General features: G+C 46.6%; 1 protein-coding gene across 4 annotated transcripts in view; it reads right to left on the minus strand.

Annotated features, from left to right (window-relative positions):
• Nucleotides 1-6,468: 6,468 nt before the first annotated feature.
• Nucleotides 6,469-17,730, minus strand: part of PDE6H (phosphodiesterase 6H) — a 78,251-nt gene continuing 66,989 nt past the window's right edge. For all 4 annotated transcript variants that reach the window (XM_063941340.1, XM_063941342.1, XM_063941339.1 and 1 more), the window contains exon 4: nucleotides 6,469-7,610. In XM_063941340.1, the coding sequence (XP_063797410.1) occupies nucleotides 7,534-7,610 (77 nt within the window). In that variant the 3' untranslated portion in view covers nucleotides 6,469-7,533. The remainder of the gene's footprint in view (nucleotides 7,611-17,730) is intronic.

The raw sequence follows: 17,730 nt of genomic DNA on the forward strand, positions 1-17,730 counted from the left end.
CGAAGCACATCATTAATAAGGTCTTGAAATACCGCAGGCGCATTAGACAGCCCAAATGGCATCACCAGGTATTCATAATGACCTGACTGAGTGCTGAAAGCCGTCTTCCACTCATCCCCAGATCTTATTCGGATGAGGTTATAAGCTCCTCTAAGATCGATCTTAGAGAAGATGACGGCAGAGCGTAACGGATCAAAGAGCACTGAAATTAATGGCAAGGGATAGGTGTTCTTAACAGAAATTTTATTCAGAGCCCGAAAGTCAATACATGGTCTGAGCGACCCATCTTTTTTCTCAACAAAAAAGAACCCTGCACTCAATGGAGACTTCGAGGGCCTAATGAAACCTTTTTTCAGGCTCTCCTGAATGTAGTTATCCATAGCCGTGGTTTCTGGCCCAGACAGGGCATATAATCTCCCCTTAGGTAAAGTGGCATCCGGAATTAAGTCAATAGCACAATCATAGGACCGATGGGGAGGCAGAACGTCCGCGTTACCTTTGGAAAAAACATCGTCAAAATCCTGATATTCCAAAGGAATAGATTCTGGGGTAACAGCCGCAACCCGAACTGGATGGGAAATACACTCCTTGCAACAAAAAGGACCCCATTGGGAAATCTCCCCAGACCGCCAATCTATGGTGGGATTATGAAAGGCAAGCCAGGGGTGACCCAAAACTACTGGAACTGCCGGACAATGTGTAAGGTAAAATTCTATTTCTTCTGAATGTAGGGCCCCCACTGTCAGCAATACTGGAGGTGTGCGGTGAGTAATAACCCCATTGGAAAGCGGACCCCCATCCAAGCCGTGCATGGTGATACGTCTATCTAAGGGTATCTGTGGAACGCCTAAAGCCTTAGCCCAAGCTAAATCCATAAAATTTCCTGCAGCTCCACTGTCGACGAAGGCCGACACCAACGAACTGAGGCTGCCAAAGGAAATCTTTACCGGAACTAATAAAGAATCTTTAGAGGAGATTAACTGCAGACCTAAGTGAACCCCCTCACCATTCACTTGGTCAAAGCGTTTTCCGACTTATTTGGGCAACTACGTGCGATATGTCCCTTGCCACCACAATACAAACAGAGACCAGATTTTAACCTTCTGGTCCTTTCCTCTGGGGACAGCCAGGAGAAACCCATCTGCATGGGCTCCTCGATGTCCTCAGGAAAAGTGTATACACATGGACTAGGCCTAAAAGTTGTTCCTCTTTCAGCCCTCCGCTCTCGGAGACGACGATCAATTTTAATGGCAAGCTCCATGAGTTTTGTCAAAGCGCTATGAGGGGAAGGGGAAGGGGGAAGGGGAAGATACCAGTATGTTTACAGCTCTTTTTTGAATTAATAAATTCAAAAAAGCCACGGGAGCCAGAAATCACCAATACAGCAAGGTATAGATAGGGAAAGCTAGCCTATAACTACCTGCTGAGGACATCCCAGAAGGCATACATATGGAATCCAAACACACTGCTTAAAAAATAAAAAATAAAAATTCCGGACACTCATCTTATTAATTCAAAAAAGTGCTGTAAACATACTGGTATCTTCCCCTTCCCCTCATAGCGCTTTGACATAACCCTTATTGTTAACTTTAAAACAAAATCAAAGCAGCTTACATATACAGGCGCAGAACTGGGAATTTTTTATACTCCATTTAAGCTCCATGAGTTTGTCTAGAGTCTCAGGAGCGGGGTACTGAAGGAGACTGTCTTTAATAATTTCAGACAAACCGAGGCGAAACTGACTGCGCAGGGCCGGGTCATTCCAGCCACAGTCGTTCGACCAACGGCGAAACTCGGTACAATATGCTTCTGCCGGACCTTTCCCTTGCTTTAGAGCACGCAGATGGCTCTCAGCTGATGCTTCTCTATCAGGGTCATCATACAAAAGGCCTAAGGATTTAAAAAAGGCATCTACTGATAGCAATGCAGCATCACCTGATTTTAGCCCAAAAGCCCAGGTCTGTGGATCACCTTGGAGTAAAGATATGACAATCCCGACCCGTTGGGACTCAGTACCGGAAGAACGAGGCTTTAAACGAAAATAAAGCTTACAAGCTTCTTTAAAATTAAAAAAATCCTTCCGACTACCCAAAAAACGATCAGGTAAATGCATCTTCGGTTCAGGAACCACACTCGGGGAGGCTCGCAAAAGATCTTCCTGCAAACTCACCCGAAGAGAAAGATCCTGAACCATCTGAGTTAACTCCTGAATCTGGTTGGCCAAAAGCTGACTGGGATTTGGACCTAACCCTGCTGGATTCATGAGGACGAATTTCTAGGCCCACCACTACAAAAAATAAAACCCCTTTTTTTTTTATATGGGGCGGTGATAATGTTACGACCCGGATGCTCAGGACTGGAGAGATCTTATACAGTAGTCCAGAGCAGCAGGACGTAATGCTGGGAAAGGGAAACGGAATGGGAATAGCCCCTGGCACCCTACCTCCGTTGTTTTACCCGTGCTGTCAATTCACTCTTGCGAGACTATGGTTTCTTGGGCCCATGGCAGCCGCGTTTGAAGGGCGGATTAAGTCTGCCCAACTCCGATGCCCCCTCAGGTCTTAAGGAGAGACAAAGAGCGAACTGAGACAGGGTAATAACAAGGGGCCCTCTAACTGAAACAACAAGGCCAGGGGCTACTGGCTAACCTAAAACAAAAAGTATGCGCGGCTTTCCGCCAAGGAAAAGGACAACTAAAGATACCACTTGTCCACTCCCCTACACGGCACCGCCGAGTTCCGGGGAGGACAATGGAAGCGAAAACCTCCGCAATGCTCCAGTACAAAAAAACAATACTAAAGCGGCCTAGGCCGCAACACGCGGCAAGGCCGCCACTCACGAAACCCGGGTGAGAACCCCAACCGACTGCCACAGGTAAATGAGGACCAGAAGGATTCCCAGGACCGGCTAACGAACTCCAAGATACAGGAACTCAGGGAGCAGGACGGACCGGATACGACAGACCAAGAACAGACGTTCACCAAACATGAGCAGCATGCAGGAAGCTATCACCGGCGTTAGTGTGAGGCACTGAGGAGGCATATAACAGGGAACCCTCCAATAGAAACACAAAGGCTAATGAACAAATGCCGTGCAGCTGCTTTGCTGCACGAGCAGGGGAAAACCGGTGAATGTTGATTAGTGCAACGGAGAACGCGGTCCGCCTGTGGCGTCCCCGTTGCTAAGGACCCGGCGGCCCTGCACGCACGGCGTCCTAGCGTTGCCAGGGAGCCGGCGGCTTGCGCGCGCCTAGCGTCCCGGCGTTACTAGGCGCCGTGCAGAAGAAACAAGAAGAGAGGCGCGGCGCCCGTAACCGCTGCACTGTCAGCGAGCGGGCGCACCGCCGCGCCTAACAGCCACGCACCTTCCCCATTAAGACACACACCTACATTTTTGACACGCGCCTTCAGCGTGCACGGTCCCTATTTTACATGTGTGGGGGGAGGGGGGCACTAATTCTCTTTCTAGAACAGAGCACCAAATATCTAGTTACGGCTCTGCTTTTATCATTGGTAGGAGATAAGAGATTTTAGTTAAAGCTGTATGGTTTCAGAATAGCAGCACGGCTGTCTTTCCGTATGAACTCAATGAGCACTTGCGCTAGGGCCCCAGGAGTATAAGGGCACTAGGCTGATTGCTGAGGGCGCCCTTTTTCTAGGGTTACCAGATTTTGGAAAATCAGCCATGGGGAACCGGAGATATTCGACTTCGAAGCAGTGGCCCCCATCCAGCCTATTAATCGCTCTTCCCATCCAGATATCTCAGGTTCTGTCTGACTTAAGAGTTTTTCTGCAAAAGCTGGGACTCTCCTCTTTCGGTGGACACAGGCAGCTTGTCTCTACTATGCCAAGGAACCAGAGATATCAGCCTTCCAGCAGCCGGTCCCTGCTCCAGCTCCACACACCTGATATGCAGTTTTATATTTTCGTCTTTGGATTGCTCTGGCTCCTGAACTCTGATCCCCAAGTCCCCAGCACCTCCTGAAAGGTGTGACGCACTAGTTTGTTGTCACATTGAAAGCTAAGAAATCTATTTCCAGGAACTGGAGATATCTGCAGTCAAGCAAGCTGCCCTCCCACCAGAAAATTATGAATAATAAGCCCACTCCACTATCCACCCCTCCACTGCGAAGTTAACACCCCCTACTACCCTAGAAGTCATGTACCAGGGCCCCTTCATTCAGCTCAATTAGCTCAACCCTAACCCCAATACAGTTTAGTGTTCTCCCTCCCGCCCCATCTCCCACCATCTGTGCAGTAAAGGAGTAATTAGCCGAAATTACTGCTCCAGGTCCTACATGCTGAGCAGAAGATAGAACACCCCCTACCGCCTGTGGGATATCAAAGCTGCCGCTGACAGTACCCGCCCATCCCTACCACTGGAAGATGGTTAGGGGTCCCAGTGCATTGCTTTGCCCAGGGGCCTACACTGCTCTTAAGACGGCCCTGAATAGCAGAGCTGTAGGTAAGAGAGTATGAACCTGAAATGGATAAAGTACATGTAAGAGCATGATGTCCTCCAGTGCTCTTCAGCAGTGTGGAACCATTCTGCAGGCAGAACAATTTAAAAAGCCAGGGTTGTGTTGCAGAGCATCGGATCGTGAGAGCAACAGCACGGGCAGGAGAGTAGAGAGAGTGGGGGTGGGGGTGTAGTTGTAGAGTAAGACATCTTGGTAAGGACACAACAGGGTGTGCAGAGTGTCTAGTGAAGAGAAGAAAAGGACGGGGACAAGATCTTCTAGGTTGCACTTAGTAAGAGTGACCTTGGTAGGAAAGCAGTGAGTTAGAGATGTCACAGCAATAGGATAATAAATTCTCGAGCAATGAAGTAGGTATAGCTGTTTGGGAGAGTTGCGAAGCTCCAGTGTTTCGTTCTTCATGGTACGCTTTTACTTCGTTGTTCCACTGAATTGCACTCTGCGCTGTAATGAGCGGATTCGGTTTTACACGGTTTTACTCGGTTCTCAAAACCGAATCTTATTGGCTATCCAAAACACGTGACATCAGTGAGCCAATAAGATTCGGTTTTGAGAACCGAGTAAAACCGAGTAAAACCGAATCCGCTCATCACTAATTTACATCTCCCAATCTATGAATAGGGCTGGAATGAAGGTGATCACTTCATTCTGCTGTGGGGGTGTTAGGGCACAACTGTCTGGGACCAAACTCCACCTGAGAAAATGTTGTCACCAAAAATGGAAGAAGGTCAGTATTCCAGGACGTATGTGAATTATACTGTTACTTGCTCCTGCGTACCAGTCTGCTTTTGCAGAAAGTATCATTTTAGTGGAAGAAGCTTTTAATAACGGAGTTTTATTTTTAATTAATGAATCTTTGCTTTTAATGCAAAACCTCAGCGCAGAGGGGAGACTTCTTGTATTAACCTAGGGTTTGCGATCTTTCTTAAGAGTGGAGAATTAAATTGCTGCTATTCTTAATTACAGATCACTAGCTCTATGGTTTTATTTATTTATATTATTTATTACCAGTTATTTATATAGTGCACACATATTCCGCAGCGCTTACAGAGAAAATTTGGCCATTCACATCAGTCCCTGCCCCAGTGGAGCTTACAATCTATGGGGGTCATTCACACCTGATCGCTGGGCTGCAAACTTTGCTGTCCTGCATTCAGATAGTCGCCGCCTCCAGGGTGAGTGTATATTCGCCGTGCAAGTGTGCGAGTGCATGTGTACGCCGAGCTGCGAAAATCCACTGTGTGCAGTCTGCGCACACCCCAGGACTTACTCCTACAGTGCGATGAGAACAGGCTGATCGGACGTCAGACACCCTCCCTGAAAACACTTGGGAACGCTTGCGTTTTTCTGGACACTCCCAGTAAACGCTCAGTTGCCACTCACAAATGGTCTCTTCCTGTCAATCTCCTTGCGAACGCCCGTGCGATTGGATTTTTCGCACCATCCCGTCTCTGAACGGCGATCCCCTTTGTTGTATTCCGATGGGCATGCGCATTGCCGTGCATTCGCATGCGCAGTTAGGACCTGATCGCCCACTGTGCGATCAGATCTGAATCAACCCCTATATTCCCTACCACATGTACACGCACATACTTACACACTAGGGTTAATTTTTTTGGGGAGCCATTAACCTACCAGTATATTTTTGGATTGTAGTAGGAAACCGGAGTACTCAGGGAATACCCACAAAAGCACGGAGAGAACATACAAACCCCACACAGTTAGGGCCATGGTGGGAATCGAACCCATGACCTCAGTACTGTGAGGCAGTAATGCTAACCATAACACTGTCCGTACTGCCCATCGGTTTTATTGCATTGGGAAGAACTACAGGAAGCGTTTCCGAGTCCGTTTTGCGGCCATACAGTATTCCGCTCTCTTGTCCAGGTGCAGAGTTACTGGCTCTTTATTTGCTCTGACTGTAGAAACCGTAGGAAGTCTCAGAAAACAATATCAGTAGCTGGACGGAAATAATAAAAAAGGTCACAAAGTTCATGTCACACTTTGGTAAGAAGCCAAAGTTATAACAATACATTTATTTCAGGTTCATCACCGTTCTACATGAGCCACATCCTAATGTACCACAAAGAATATCTGTAACCGCCGGTAACTAATACGCATCCTGCAATGTAACACCGCTGTACGTTGGAAAAGGGAAATTCATATATAAATGTATAATAAATAAAGACAAGAATACACAGACACATCCAAACCCAGAAAAGTAACTGTGGATTTGAGAAAATAACATCAATATAAATAGTAAGTATTAATATATTAATTCTTGCTGTGATTATTCATTTGTAACCCAGTCTACAATCCCCGTAATCAATAGGCCAAAATAAAGCAAATCATTTACATAATAATAATAATAATAATAATAATAATAATAGTAATAATAAATGACTGTTTTTGTCCCAGTGCTGATAGGCGCAGGGCTTCCTCTAAACTGATCAATCTTAAATCCATATCTCCACAGTTCAGGGTTGCACTGAACAGCAATTCTCATTAGCCTGATCGTTTAAATAATTAACATTTATTCTGAGATAAGAAAGCGATAAAAAAAAGGAATCAAACTTGTAAAAAATGAATAGTTATGGGATAGTCATGATTTTATTCATATTTAATGTAATTAAGCTGTCCACTACTATATGGGGCCAGCATTTTACATACTAGTCTTCCAAATTAAGGTGGTCCCCCAGGACCTTCCCTATGGTACGCTATCCCCTGAGAGATTGTATAACTTACATTAATCACAGCACATTAGTTATAGGTAATTACAGCAAAGACGCAAAACAGTTTTAGTTTACACATACAGTATAAGAAACAAATAATATTCTGTCCTGGAGCCCATCCATCACCAGACATAGACTTTCTCATTGATGAATGTAGCAGTGATGAAACATTCGTCCTGCACAGTTTTACCAGGCGTTGCGCTATATAGCTTAGTAGCATTCTATATAAATGTAATTCCAGGTTCCTTGTCGCCAACACAACACTGAGATACAAGATACATCATACGATTTTGGTAACTTGATAGAGTTTCAGCTGATGGAGTGCTAGATGATTCCAAACTGAGCCAGCTCATGCAGCTCTAAGTGGTTGAATGCCTCCCATGGGCAGATAACAGTGATATCTACAAAGACAAAGCATTAATCATTACTGGTATGATAGGAGACAACTACACAAAAACTAAGAGAGTATGAAAACTTGGCATTCACATATTTGCCCAGGGCAAGTCATCATGTACAGGCATGTATAGTATATAGTCAGATTCCTGATTGCATTAATTCTCCAAAAGAGAGAACACGCAAACTCCCAGGAGATGGGAGGGGTTAGAACAACATGCAGCCAATCAGAGCAATGGAACTCAAGCTGCAGCACAAAATACGTCTTCCTAGCCTCATCCTGGTTTTCTTCTACCTTTGTGACCTAATTATATATTAGCTAGGCTTATCTTCCTCTCCCGCAGAGATGAGCGGATTCGGTTTTACTCGGTTTTACTCGGTTCTCAAAACGACATCTTATTGGCTCACGGATGTCACGTGTTTTGGATAGCCAATAAGATTCGGTTTTGAGAACCGAGTAAAACCGAGTAAAACCGAATCCGCTCATCTCTACGGCAGTACCACATCTGCCACTCCCCTTCAACAAAATCTACACTGGGTCCCATTCCCCGACAGAATCCTCTTCAAACTGTTATGCACACCAGTGCCTGCAGGAATGTACTGGTGTCTGAACGGAGAGGGATGCAAATCAAATGACAGACTGGGGAATATGACATTACGTACACAGAAGGTGATAGGGTAACAAAATAAACACAAAGTGAACAGAGAAGCCCAGAGGCTAAGAAACTGGGTGTCTCCCTAGTATTAGGAGTGCTCAGATGGAAAGAAGCAAGGTGTTGTGTTTTAATACGTAGACAACCCGAAATGCTGTTGCTAAGGACAACAGCAAAACCCTAAAGGGTTACCAACGGGTGTGGCAGTAAACTCCTTGATCAGAGATGGAATAATAGACACAAGGAGAGTCTCCACAATCCTGGTCCTCACTTGCAGTGCACTGGTTCAGCTTACTGCCACTAAACTGACACCAGAACACCTTGCACAGTGAGAAAGGATTTTGGCAGGCAAGTCTGAGAATACAGCCGCAAACTTGCTAAGTTCACAGAGTAGCAAAAGAACCCCAGCAAGTTAAACGACTGACTCCAGTCTTACTGCTAGGTCTGGATTGGCAGAGTGTAGTACCAAATCCCAAGGCCTATTTGCAGTAAGCAACAAACAAATACAAAGCTACACAGTACTGGCTAACTTTCAGGAACTGACTAACCAACAAAGATTCAGCAGCATCTGCTTAACCTGAGAAGAGGCTTTTTATAGCAGGTGCTGTCCACGCCCCACTCAGACCTCACAGACTGTGAGCACAAAAACCAGCACCGGATCCCCTGCCGTGCACAAAGCCTGTAACCACTGAACAGCAAAAGACCCGAACCGGAGTATCAGCTGCGCTCAGGTTACTCCGCTAGCACTTGTCTCCCGGTTGCCATGGCGACGTGGCAGCACAGGGCAGGAGACCCTAACAGTACCCTCCCTCTGACGAGGGGTCAAAGAACCCCTACCACCGGGTTTATCGGGGAACTGCGAGAAGAAAGAGCGTATCAGTCTGGGGGCATGAAGATCACAACTGCGCACCCACGACCGCTCCTCCGGGCCATACCCCTTCCAGTGCACCAAAATGACAGCCGACCCCGAACCATCTTGGAGTCAAGAATCCTTTCAACAACAAACTCCCTCTGGCCACGTATCAGAAGAGGAGAAGGTCTTCCACTGGAAGTAGGATTACTAATCGCCCGTTTTAAAAGGGAACAATGAAATGTTTTATTGATACCCAAAGAACGGGGCAGATCTAACTGAAATGCCACCGGATTGATAACACTAGTGATCTTATAAGGGCCGTTGAACCGGGGGCCTAACTTATGAGATTGCTGTCTCAACTTCAAATTCTTGGTAGACAACCAGACTAAGTCTCCTAATTTGAAGCTGCAGGGTCTTTTCCGCTTATCAAAAACCCTTTTGGTCACTAATGACACAGACACAAGGGCTTTCTTCACTTTCCTCCAAATACCCCTAAGGACCGAAACCACAGAGGAACCACCAGGCGTGGAATCCAGGGGGTCAAAAGAATTGGCCTTAGGATGATGCCCATACACACAAAGGAAGGGAGAGATCCCTGTATCAGAGTGAGCCGCGTTGTTATAGGCAAACTCCGCCATGGACAGATGAGCAACCCAGTTAGTCTGACATTTGGAGTCATAACACCTGAGGAACTGCTCCAAGGACTGGTTCACCCTTTCAGTCTGCCCATTAGACTGTGGATGGTAGCCTGACGACAAGCTGACAGAAATCTGGAGATCGGAACAAAATGCCCTCCAGAATTTGGCCACAAACTGGGATCCGCGGTCAGAGACCACATCAAGTGGCAACCCGTGGAGGCGCACAACATGCAGCATAAATAATTCAGACAGGCGTCTGGCCGATGGCAGCCCAACCAGTGGAACGAAGTGCGCCATCTTCGAAAACCTGTCAACGACAACCCAGATGGCTGTCATCCCCGAGGATTTGGGCAAGTCCACCACAAAATCCATTGAAATGTGGGTCCATGGATTAGATGGAATAGAGAGTGGATGTAATGGGCCAACAGGAACCCCTCTAGGAGACTTATTTCGGGCACAGATGTCACATGTACGAACCCACTGATCCACATCCTTAGCCACCGAGGGCCACCACACCGCCCTAGATAGCAACTCCCGAGTTCTGGCAATACCCGGGTAACCTGCCGACTTCTTGGCATGGAAATCCAGGAACACTTGCTGTCTTAACCTAGGAGGCACAAACAAAAGACCTACCGGAAGGTCTGGAGGAGCCTGCTCCTGTGCTCTAAGGACTAATGACAAGAGGTCCTGGGTAATGCCCACTTTAATACATGATGGGGACACAATGGGCAATGGCATCTCGGTGGTCTCCTGGATTGGAGCAAAACTCTGCGAGAGCGCATCAGCCTTGATGTTTTTTGACCCAGGGCGATATGTTATCAAAAAATGAAAGCGAGCAAAAAACAAAGCCCATCGTGCCTGCCTGGCATTGAGACACTTCGCTGACTCTAAATATGCCAAATTCTTATGGTCGGTGAGAATTGAGACCACAAACTTAGCCCCCTCAAGCCAGTGTCTCCACTCTTTGAGTGCATCCTTAATAGCCAACAATTCCCGGTTACCCACGTCATAATTCATCTCGGCAGGCGAAAATTTACGGGAAAAGTAAGCACAGGGATGAAGGCGATTATCAGACACTCCCATCTGAGAGAGCACTGCCCCAATACCCATCTCAGAGGCATCCACCTCCACCACAAAAGGACGCTCTGGATCTGGGTGTCGCAGCACCTTGGCCGAGACAAATGCCCTTTTGAGACGGGCAAAAGCCGCTTTGGCCTCACAAGACCAGTGAGCAACATCCTCCCCTTTCTTAGTGAGTGCCACCAAGGGCGCCACTATAGACGAAAATCCAGCGATAAATCGCAAAGCCCAGGAAACGCTGAAGCGCCTTCAAACTAGTGGGCTGCACCCAATCCAGGACTGCCTGTACCTTGGAACCCTCCATTTGGAAACCTTCTGGGGAGATAATATATACTAGAAATGCGATTTGCTGAACTTCAAATTCGCACTTCTCCAGCTTCGCCCCAAGCCGGTGGTCTCTGAGTTTCTGGAGGACTAAGCGTACATGCTTCCGATGTTCCTCCAGGGAATGGGAGAAGATTAGGATGTCATCTAAGTATACAACTAAGAATTAGGGATGAGCGGGTTCGGTTCCTCGGAATCCGAACCCGCCCGAACTTCATGTTTTTTTACACGGGGCCGAGCGACTCGGATCTTCCCGCCTTGCTCGGTTAACCCGAGCGCGCCCGAACGTCATCATCCCGCTGTCGGATTCTCGCGAGGCTCGGATTCTATCGCGAGACTCGGATTCTATATAAGGAGCCGCGCGTCGCCGCCATTTTCACACGTGCATTGAGATTCATAGGGAGAGGACGTGGCTGGCGTCCTCTCCGTTTATAGAGAAGAGAGTGAGACAGTAGAGAGAGACACAGTAGTAATTTTGGGGAGCATTAGGAGGAGTACTAGTTACTTGCTGAAGTGATAGATAGTGTGACTGTATATTATCTGACTTGTGGGGGAGACACTGACAGTGGGGAGCAGTTAGAGTCTGAGAGCAGGACTCAGGAGTACATATAACGTACAGTGCACACTTTTGCTGCCAGAGTGCCACACTGCCATTGTGACCACACTGACCACCAGTATAATATATATTGTGATTGTCTGCTTAGGAGTACTACTTGCAAGTTGCTGATAGTGTGACCAGTGACCTGACCACCAGTCACCACCAGTTTAATATATATATATATATAATTGTATATAATATATATATAATATTGTATACCACCTACCCGTGTTTTTTTTTTTTTCCTTTCTTCTTTATACATACTACTATAGTAGCTTACTGTAGCAGTCTGCGGTGCTGCTGAGCTGACTGTGTCCAGCAGGTCCGTCATCAGTCATTACATAATAAATATATATACCTGTCCGGCTGCAGTACTAGTGATATTATATATATATATATTGATTTCATCTCATTATCATCCAGTCTATATTAGCAGCAGACACAGTACGGTAGTCCACGGCTGTAGCTACCTCTGTGTCGGCAGTCGCTCGTCCATCCATAATTGTATACCACCTACCCGTGGTTTTTTTTTTTCTTTCTTCTTTATACATACTACTATAGTAGCTTACTGTAGCAGTCTGCGGTGCTGCTGAGCTGACAGTGTCCAGCAGGTCCGTCATCAGTCATTACATAATAAATATATATACCTGTCCGGCTGCAGTACTAGTGATATTATATATATATATATATTGATTTCATCTCATTATCATCCAGTCTATATTAGCAGCAGACACAGTACGGTAGTCCACGGCTGTAGCTACCTCTGTGTCGGCAGTCGCTCGTCCATCCATAATTGTATACCACCTACGCGTGGTTTTTTTTTTTTTTTCTTTCTTCTTTATACATACTACTATAGTAGCTTACTGTAGCAGTCTGCGGTGCTGCTGAGCTGACAGTGTCCAGCAGGTCCGTCATCAGTCATTACATAATAAATATATATACCTGTCCGGCTGCAGTACTAGTGATATTATATATATATATATATATATATATTGATTTCATCTCATTATCATCCAGTCTATATTAGCAGCAGACACATTACGGTAGTCCACGGCTGTAGCTACCTCTGTGTCGGCAGTCGCTCGTCCATCCATAATTGTATACCACCTACCCGTGGTTTTTTTTTTTTCTTCTTTATACATACTACTATAGTAGCTTACTGTAGCAGTCTGCGGTGCTGCTGAGCTGACAGTGTCCAGCAGGTCCGTCATCAGTCATTACATAATAAATATATATACCTGTCCGGCTGCAGTACTAGTGATATTATATATATATATATATATATATATTGATTTCATCTCATTATCATCCAGTCTATATTAGCAGCAGACACAGTACGGTAGTCCACGGCTGTAGCTACCTCTGTGTCGGCAGTCGCTCGTCCATCCATAATTGTATACCACCTACCCGTGGGTTTTTTTTTCTTTCTTCTTTATACATACTACTATAGTAGCTTACTGTAGCAGTCTGCGGTGCTGCTGAGCTGACAGTGTCCAGCAGGTCCGTCATCAGTCATTACATAATAAATATATCTACCTGTCCGGCTGCAGTACTAGTGTGATATAATATATATTGATTTCATCTCATTATCATCCAGTCTATATTAGCAGCAGACACAGTACGGTAGTCCACGGCTGTAGCTACCTCTGTGTCGGCAGTCGCTCGTCCATCCATAATTGTATACCACCTACCCGTGGTTTTTTTTTTTTTTCTTTCTTCTTTATACATACTACTATAGTAGCTTACTGTAGCAGTCTGCGGTGCTGTTGAGCTGACAGTGTCCAGCAGGTCCGTCATCAGTCATTACATAATAAATATATATACCTGTCCGGCTGCAGTACTAGTGATATTATATATATATATATATATATATTGATTTCATCTCATTATAATCCAGTCTATATTAGCAGCAGACACAGTACAGTAGTCCACGGCTGTAGCTACCTCTGTGTCGGCAGTCGCTCGTCCATCCATAATTGTATACCACCTACCCGTGGTTTTTTTTTTTTTCTTTCTTCTTTATACATACTACTATAGTAGCTTATGGTAGCAGTCTGCGGTGCTGCTGAGCTGACAGTGTCCAGCAGGTCCGTCATCAGTCATTACATAATAAATATATCTACCTGTCCGGCTGCAGTACTAGTGTGATATAATATATATTGATTTCATCTCATTATCATCCAGTCTATATTAGCAGCAGACACAGTACGGTAGTCCACGGCTGTAGCTACCTCTGTGTCGGCAGTCGCTCGTCCATCCATAAGTATACTAGTATCCATCCATCTCCATTGTTTACCTGAGGTGCCTTTTAGTTGTGCCTATTAAAATATGGAGAACAAAAATGTTGAGGTTCCAAAATTAGGGAAAGATCAAGATCCACTTCCACCTCGTGCTGAAGCTGCTGCCACTAGTCATGGCCGAGACGATGAAATGCCAGCAACGTCGTCTGCCAAGGCCGATGCCCAATGTCATAGTACAGAGCATGTAAAATCCAAAACACCAAATATCAGTAAAAAAAGGACTCCAAAATCTAAAATAAAATTGTCGGAGGAGAAGCGTAAACTTGCCAATATGCCATTTACCACACGGAGTGGCAAGGAACGGCTGAGGCCCTGGCCTATGTTCATGGCTAGTGGTTCAGCTTCACATGAGGATGGAAGCACTCAGCCTCTCGCTAGAAAACTGAAAAGACTCAAGCTGGCAAAAGCACCGCAAAGAACTGTGCGTTCTTCGAAATCCCAAATCCACAAGGAGAGTCCAATTGTGTCGGTTGCGATGCCTGACCTTCCCAACACTGGACGTGAAGAGCATGCGCCTTCCACCATTTGCACGCCCCCTGCAAGTGCTGGAAGGAGTACCCGCAGTCCAGTTCCTGATAGTCAGATTGAAGATGTCAGTGTTGAAGTACACCAGGATGAGGAGGATATGGGTGTTGCTGGCGCTGGGGAGGAAATTGACAAGGAGGATTCTGATGGTGAGGTGGTTTGTTTAAGTCAGGCACCCGGGGAGACACCTGTTGTCCGTGGGAGGAATAGGGCCGTTGACATGCCAGGTGAAAATACCAAAAAAATCAGCTCTTCGGTGTGGAAGTATTTCACCAGAAATGCGGACAACATTTGTCAAGCCGTGTGTTGCCTTTGTCAAGCTGTAATAAGTAGGGGTAAGGACGTTAACCACCTCGGAACATCCTCCCTTATACGTCACCTGCAGCGCATTCATAATAAGTCAGTGACAAGTTCAAAAACTTTGGGCGACAGCGGAAGCAGTCCACTGACCAGTAAATCCCTTCCTCTTGTAACCAAGCTCACGCAAACCACCCCACCAACTCCCTCAGTGTCAATTTCCTCCTTCCCAAGGAATGCCAATAGTCCTGCATGCCATGTCACTGGCAATTCTGACGAGTCCTCTCCTGCCTGGGATTCCTCCGATGCATCCTTGCGTGTAACGCCTACTGCTGCTGGCGCTGCTGTTGTTGCTGCTGGGAGTCGATGGTCATCCCAGAGGGGAAGTCGTAAGCCCACTTTTACTACTTCCACCAAGCAATTGACTGTCCAACAGTCCTTTGCGAGGAAGATGAAATATCACAGCAGTCATCCTGTTGCAAAGCGGATAACTGAGGCCTTGACAACTATGTTGGTGTTAGACGTGCGTCCGGTATCCGCCGTTAGTTCACATGGAACTAGACAATTTCTTGAGGCAGTGTGCCCCCGTTACCAAATACCATCTAGGTTCCACTTCTCTAGACAGGCGATACCGAGAATGTACACGGACGTCAGAAAAAGACTCACCAGTGTCCTAAAAAATGCAGTTGTACCCAATGTCCACTTAACCACGGACATGTGGACAAGTGGAGCAGGGCAGGGTCAGGACTATATGACTGTGACAGCCCACTGGGTAGATGTATGGACTCCCGCCGCAAGAACAGCAGCGGCGGCACCAGTAGCAGCATCTCGCAAACGCCAACTCTTTCCTAGGCAGGCTACGCTTTGTATCACCGGTTTCCAGAATACGCACACAGCTGAAAACCTCTTACGGCAACTGAGGAAGATCATCGCGGAATGGCTTACCCCAATTGGACTCTCCTGTGGATTTGTGGCATCGGACAACGCCAGCAATATTGTGTGTGCATTAAATATGGGCAAATTCCAGCACGTCCCATGTTTTGCACATACCTTGAATTTGGTGGTGCAGAATTTTTTTAAAAACGACAGGGGCGTGCAAGAGATGCTGTCGGTGGCCAGAAGAATTGCGGGACACTTTCGGCGTACAGGCACCACGTACAGAAGACTGGAGCACCACCAAAAACGCCTGAACCTGCCCTGCCATCATCTGAAGCAAGAAGTGGTAACGAGGTGGAATTCAACCCTCTATATGCTTCAGAGGTTGGAGGAGCAGCAAAAGGCCATTCAAGCCTATACAATTGAGCACGATATAGGAGGTGGAATGTACCTGTCTCAAGCGCAGTGGATAATGATTTCAACGTTGTGCAAGGTTCTGCAACCTTTTGAACTTGCCACACGTGAAGTCAGTTCAGACACTGCCAGCCTGAGTCAGGTCATTCCCCTCATCAGGCTTTTGCAGAAGAAGCTGGAGGCATTGAAGGAGGAGTTAAAAGGGAGCGATTCCGCTAGGCATGTGGGACTTGTGGATGGAGCCCTTAATTCGCTTAACAAGGATTCACGGGTGGTCAATCTGTTGAAATCAGAGCACTACATTTTGGCCACCGTGCTCGATCCTAGATTTAAAACCTACCTTGGATCTCTCTTTCCGGCAGACACAAGTCTGCTGGGGTTCAAAGACCTGCTGGTGACAAAATTGTCAAGTCAAGCGGAACGCGACCTGTCAACATCTCCTCCTTCACATTCTCCCGCAACTGGGGGTGCGAGGAAAAGGCTCAGAATTCCGAGCCCACCCGCTGGCGGTGATGCAGGGCAGTCTGGAGCGACTGCTGATGCTGACATCTGGTCCGGACTGAAGGACCTGACAACGATTACGGACATGTCGTCTACTGTCACTGCATATGATTCTCTCACCATTGAAAGAATGGTGGAGGATTATATGAGTGACCGCATCCAAGTAGGCACGTCAGACAGTCCGTACTTATACTGGCAGGAAAAAGAGGCAATTTGGAGGCCCTTGCACAAACTGGCTTTATTCTACCTAAGTTGCCCTCCCACAAGTGTGTACTCCGAAAGAGTGTTTAGTGCCGCCGCTCACCTTGTCAGCAATCTGCGTACGAGGTTACTTCCAGAAAATGTGGAGAAGATGATGTTCATTAAAATGAATTATAATCAATTCCTCCGTGGAGACATTGACCAGCAGCAATTGCCTCCACAAAGTACACAGGGAGCTGAGATGGTGGATTCCAGTGGGGACGAATTGATAATCTGTGAGGAGCGGGATGTACACGGTGATATATCGGAGGATGATGATGAGGTGGACATCTTGCCTCTGTAGAGCCAGTTTGTGCAAGGAGAGATTAATTGCTTCTTTTTCGGTGGGGGTCCAAACCAACCCGTCATTTCAGTCACAGTCGTGTGGCAGACCCTGTCACTGAAATGATGGGTTGGTTAAAGTGTGCATGTCCTGTTTATACAACATAAGGGTGGGTGGGAGGGCCCAAGGACAATTCCATCTTGCACCTCTTTTTTCTTTCATTTTTATTTGCGTCATGTGCTGTTTGGGGAGTGTTTTTTGGAAGGGCCATCCTGCGTGACACTGCAGTGCCACTCCTAGATGGGCCAGGTGTTTGTGTCGGCCACTAGGGTCGCTTATCTTACTCACACAGCTACCTCATTGCGCCTCTTTTTTTCTTCTTTGCGTCATGTGCTGTTTGGGGAGTGTTTTTTGGAAGGGCCATCCTGCGTGACACTGCAGTGCCACTCCTAGATGGGCCAGGTGTTTGTGTCGGCCACTAGGGTCGCTTATCTTACTCACACAGCTACCTCATTGCGCCTCTTTTTTTCTTCTTTGCGTCATGTG

The sequence above is a fragment of the Pseudophryne corroboree genome, chromosome 9, assembly GCF_028390025.1.
Source record: "Pseudophryne corroboree isolate aPseCor3 chromosome 9, aPseCor3.hap2, whole genome shotgun sequence".
NCBI classification, from domain to species: domain Eukaryota; kingdom Metazoa; phylum Chordata; class Amphibia; order Anura; family Myobatrachidae; genus Pseudophryne; species Pseudophryne corroboree.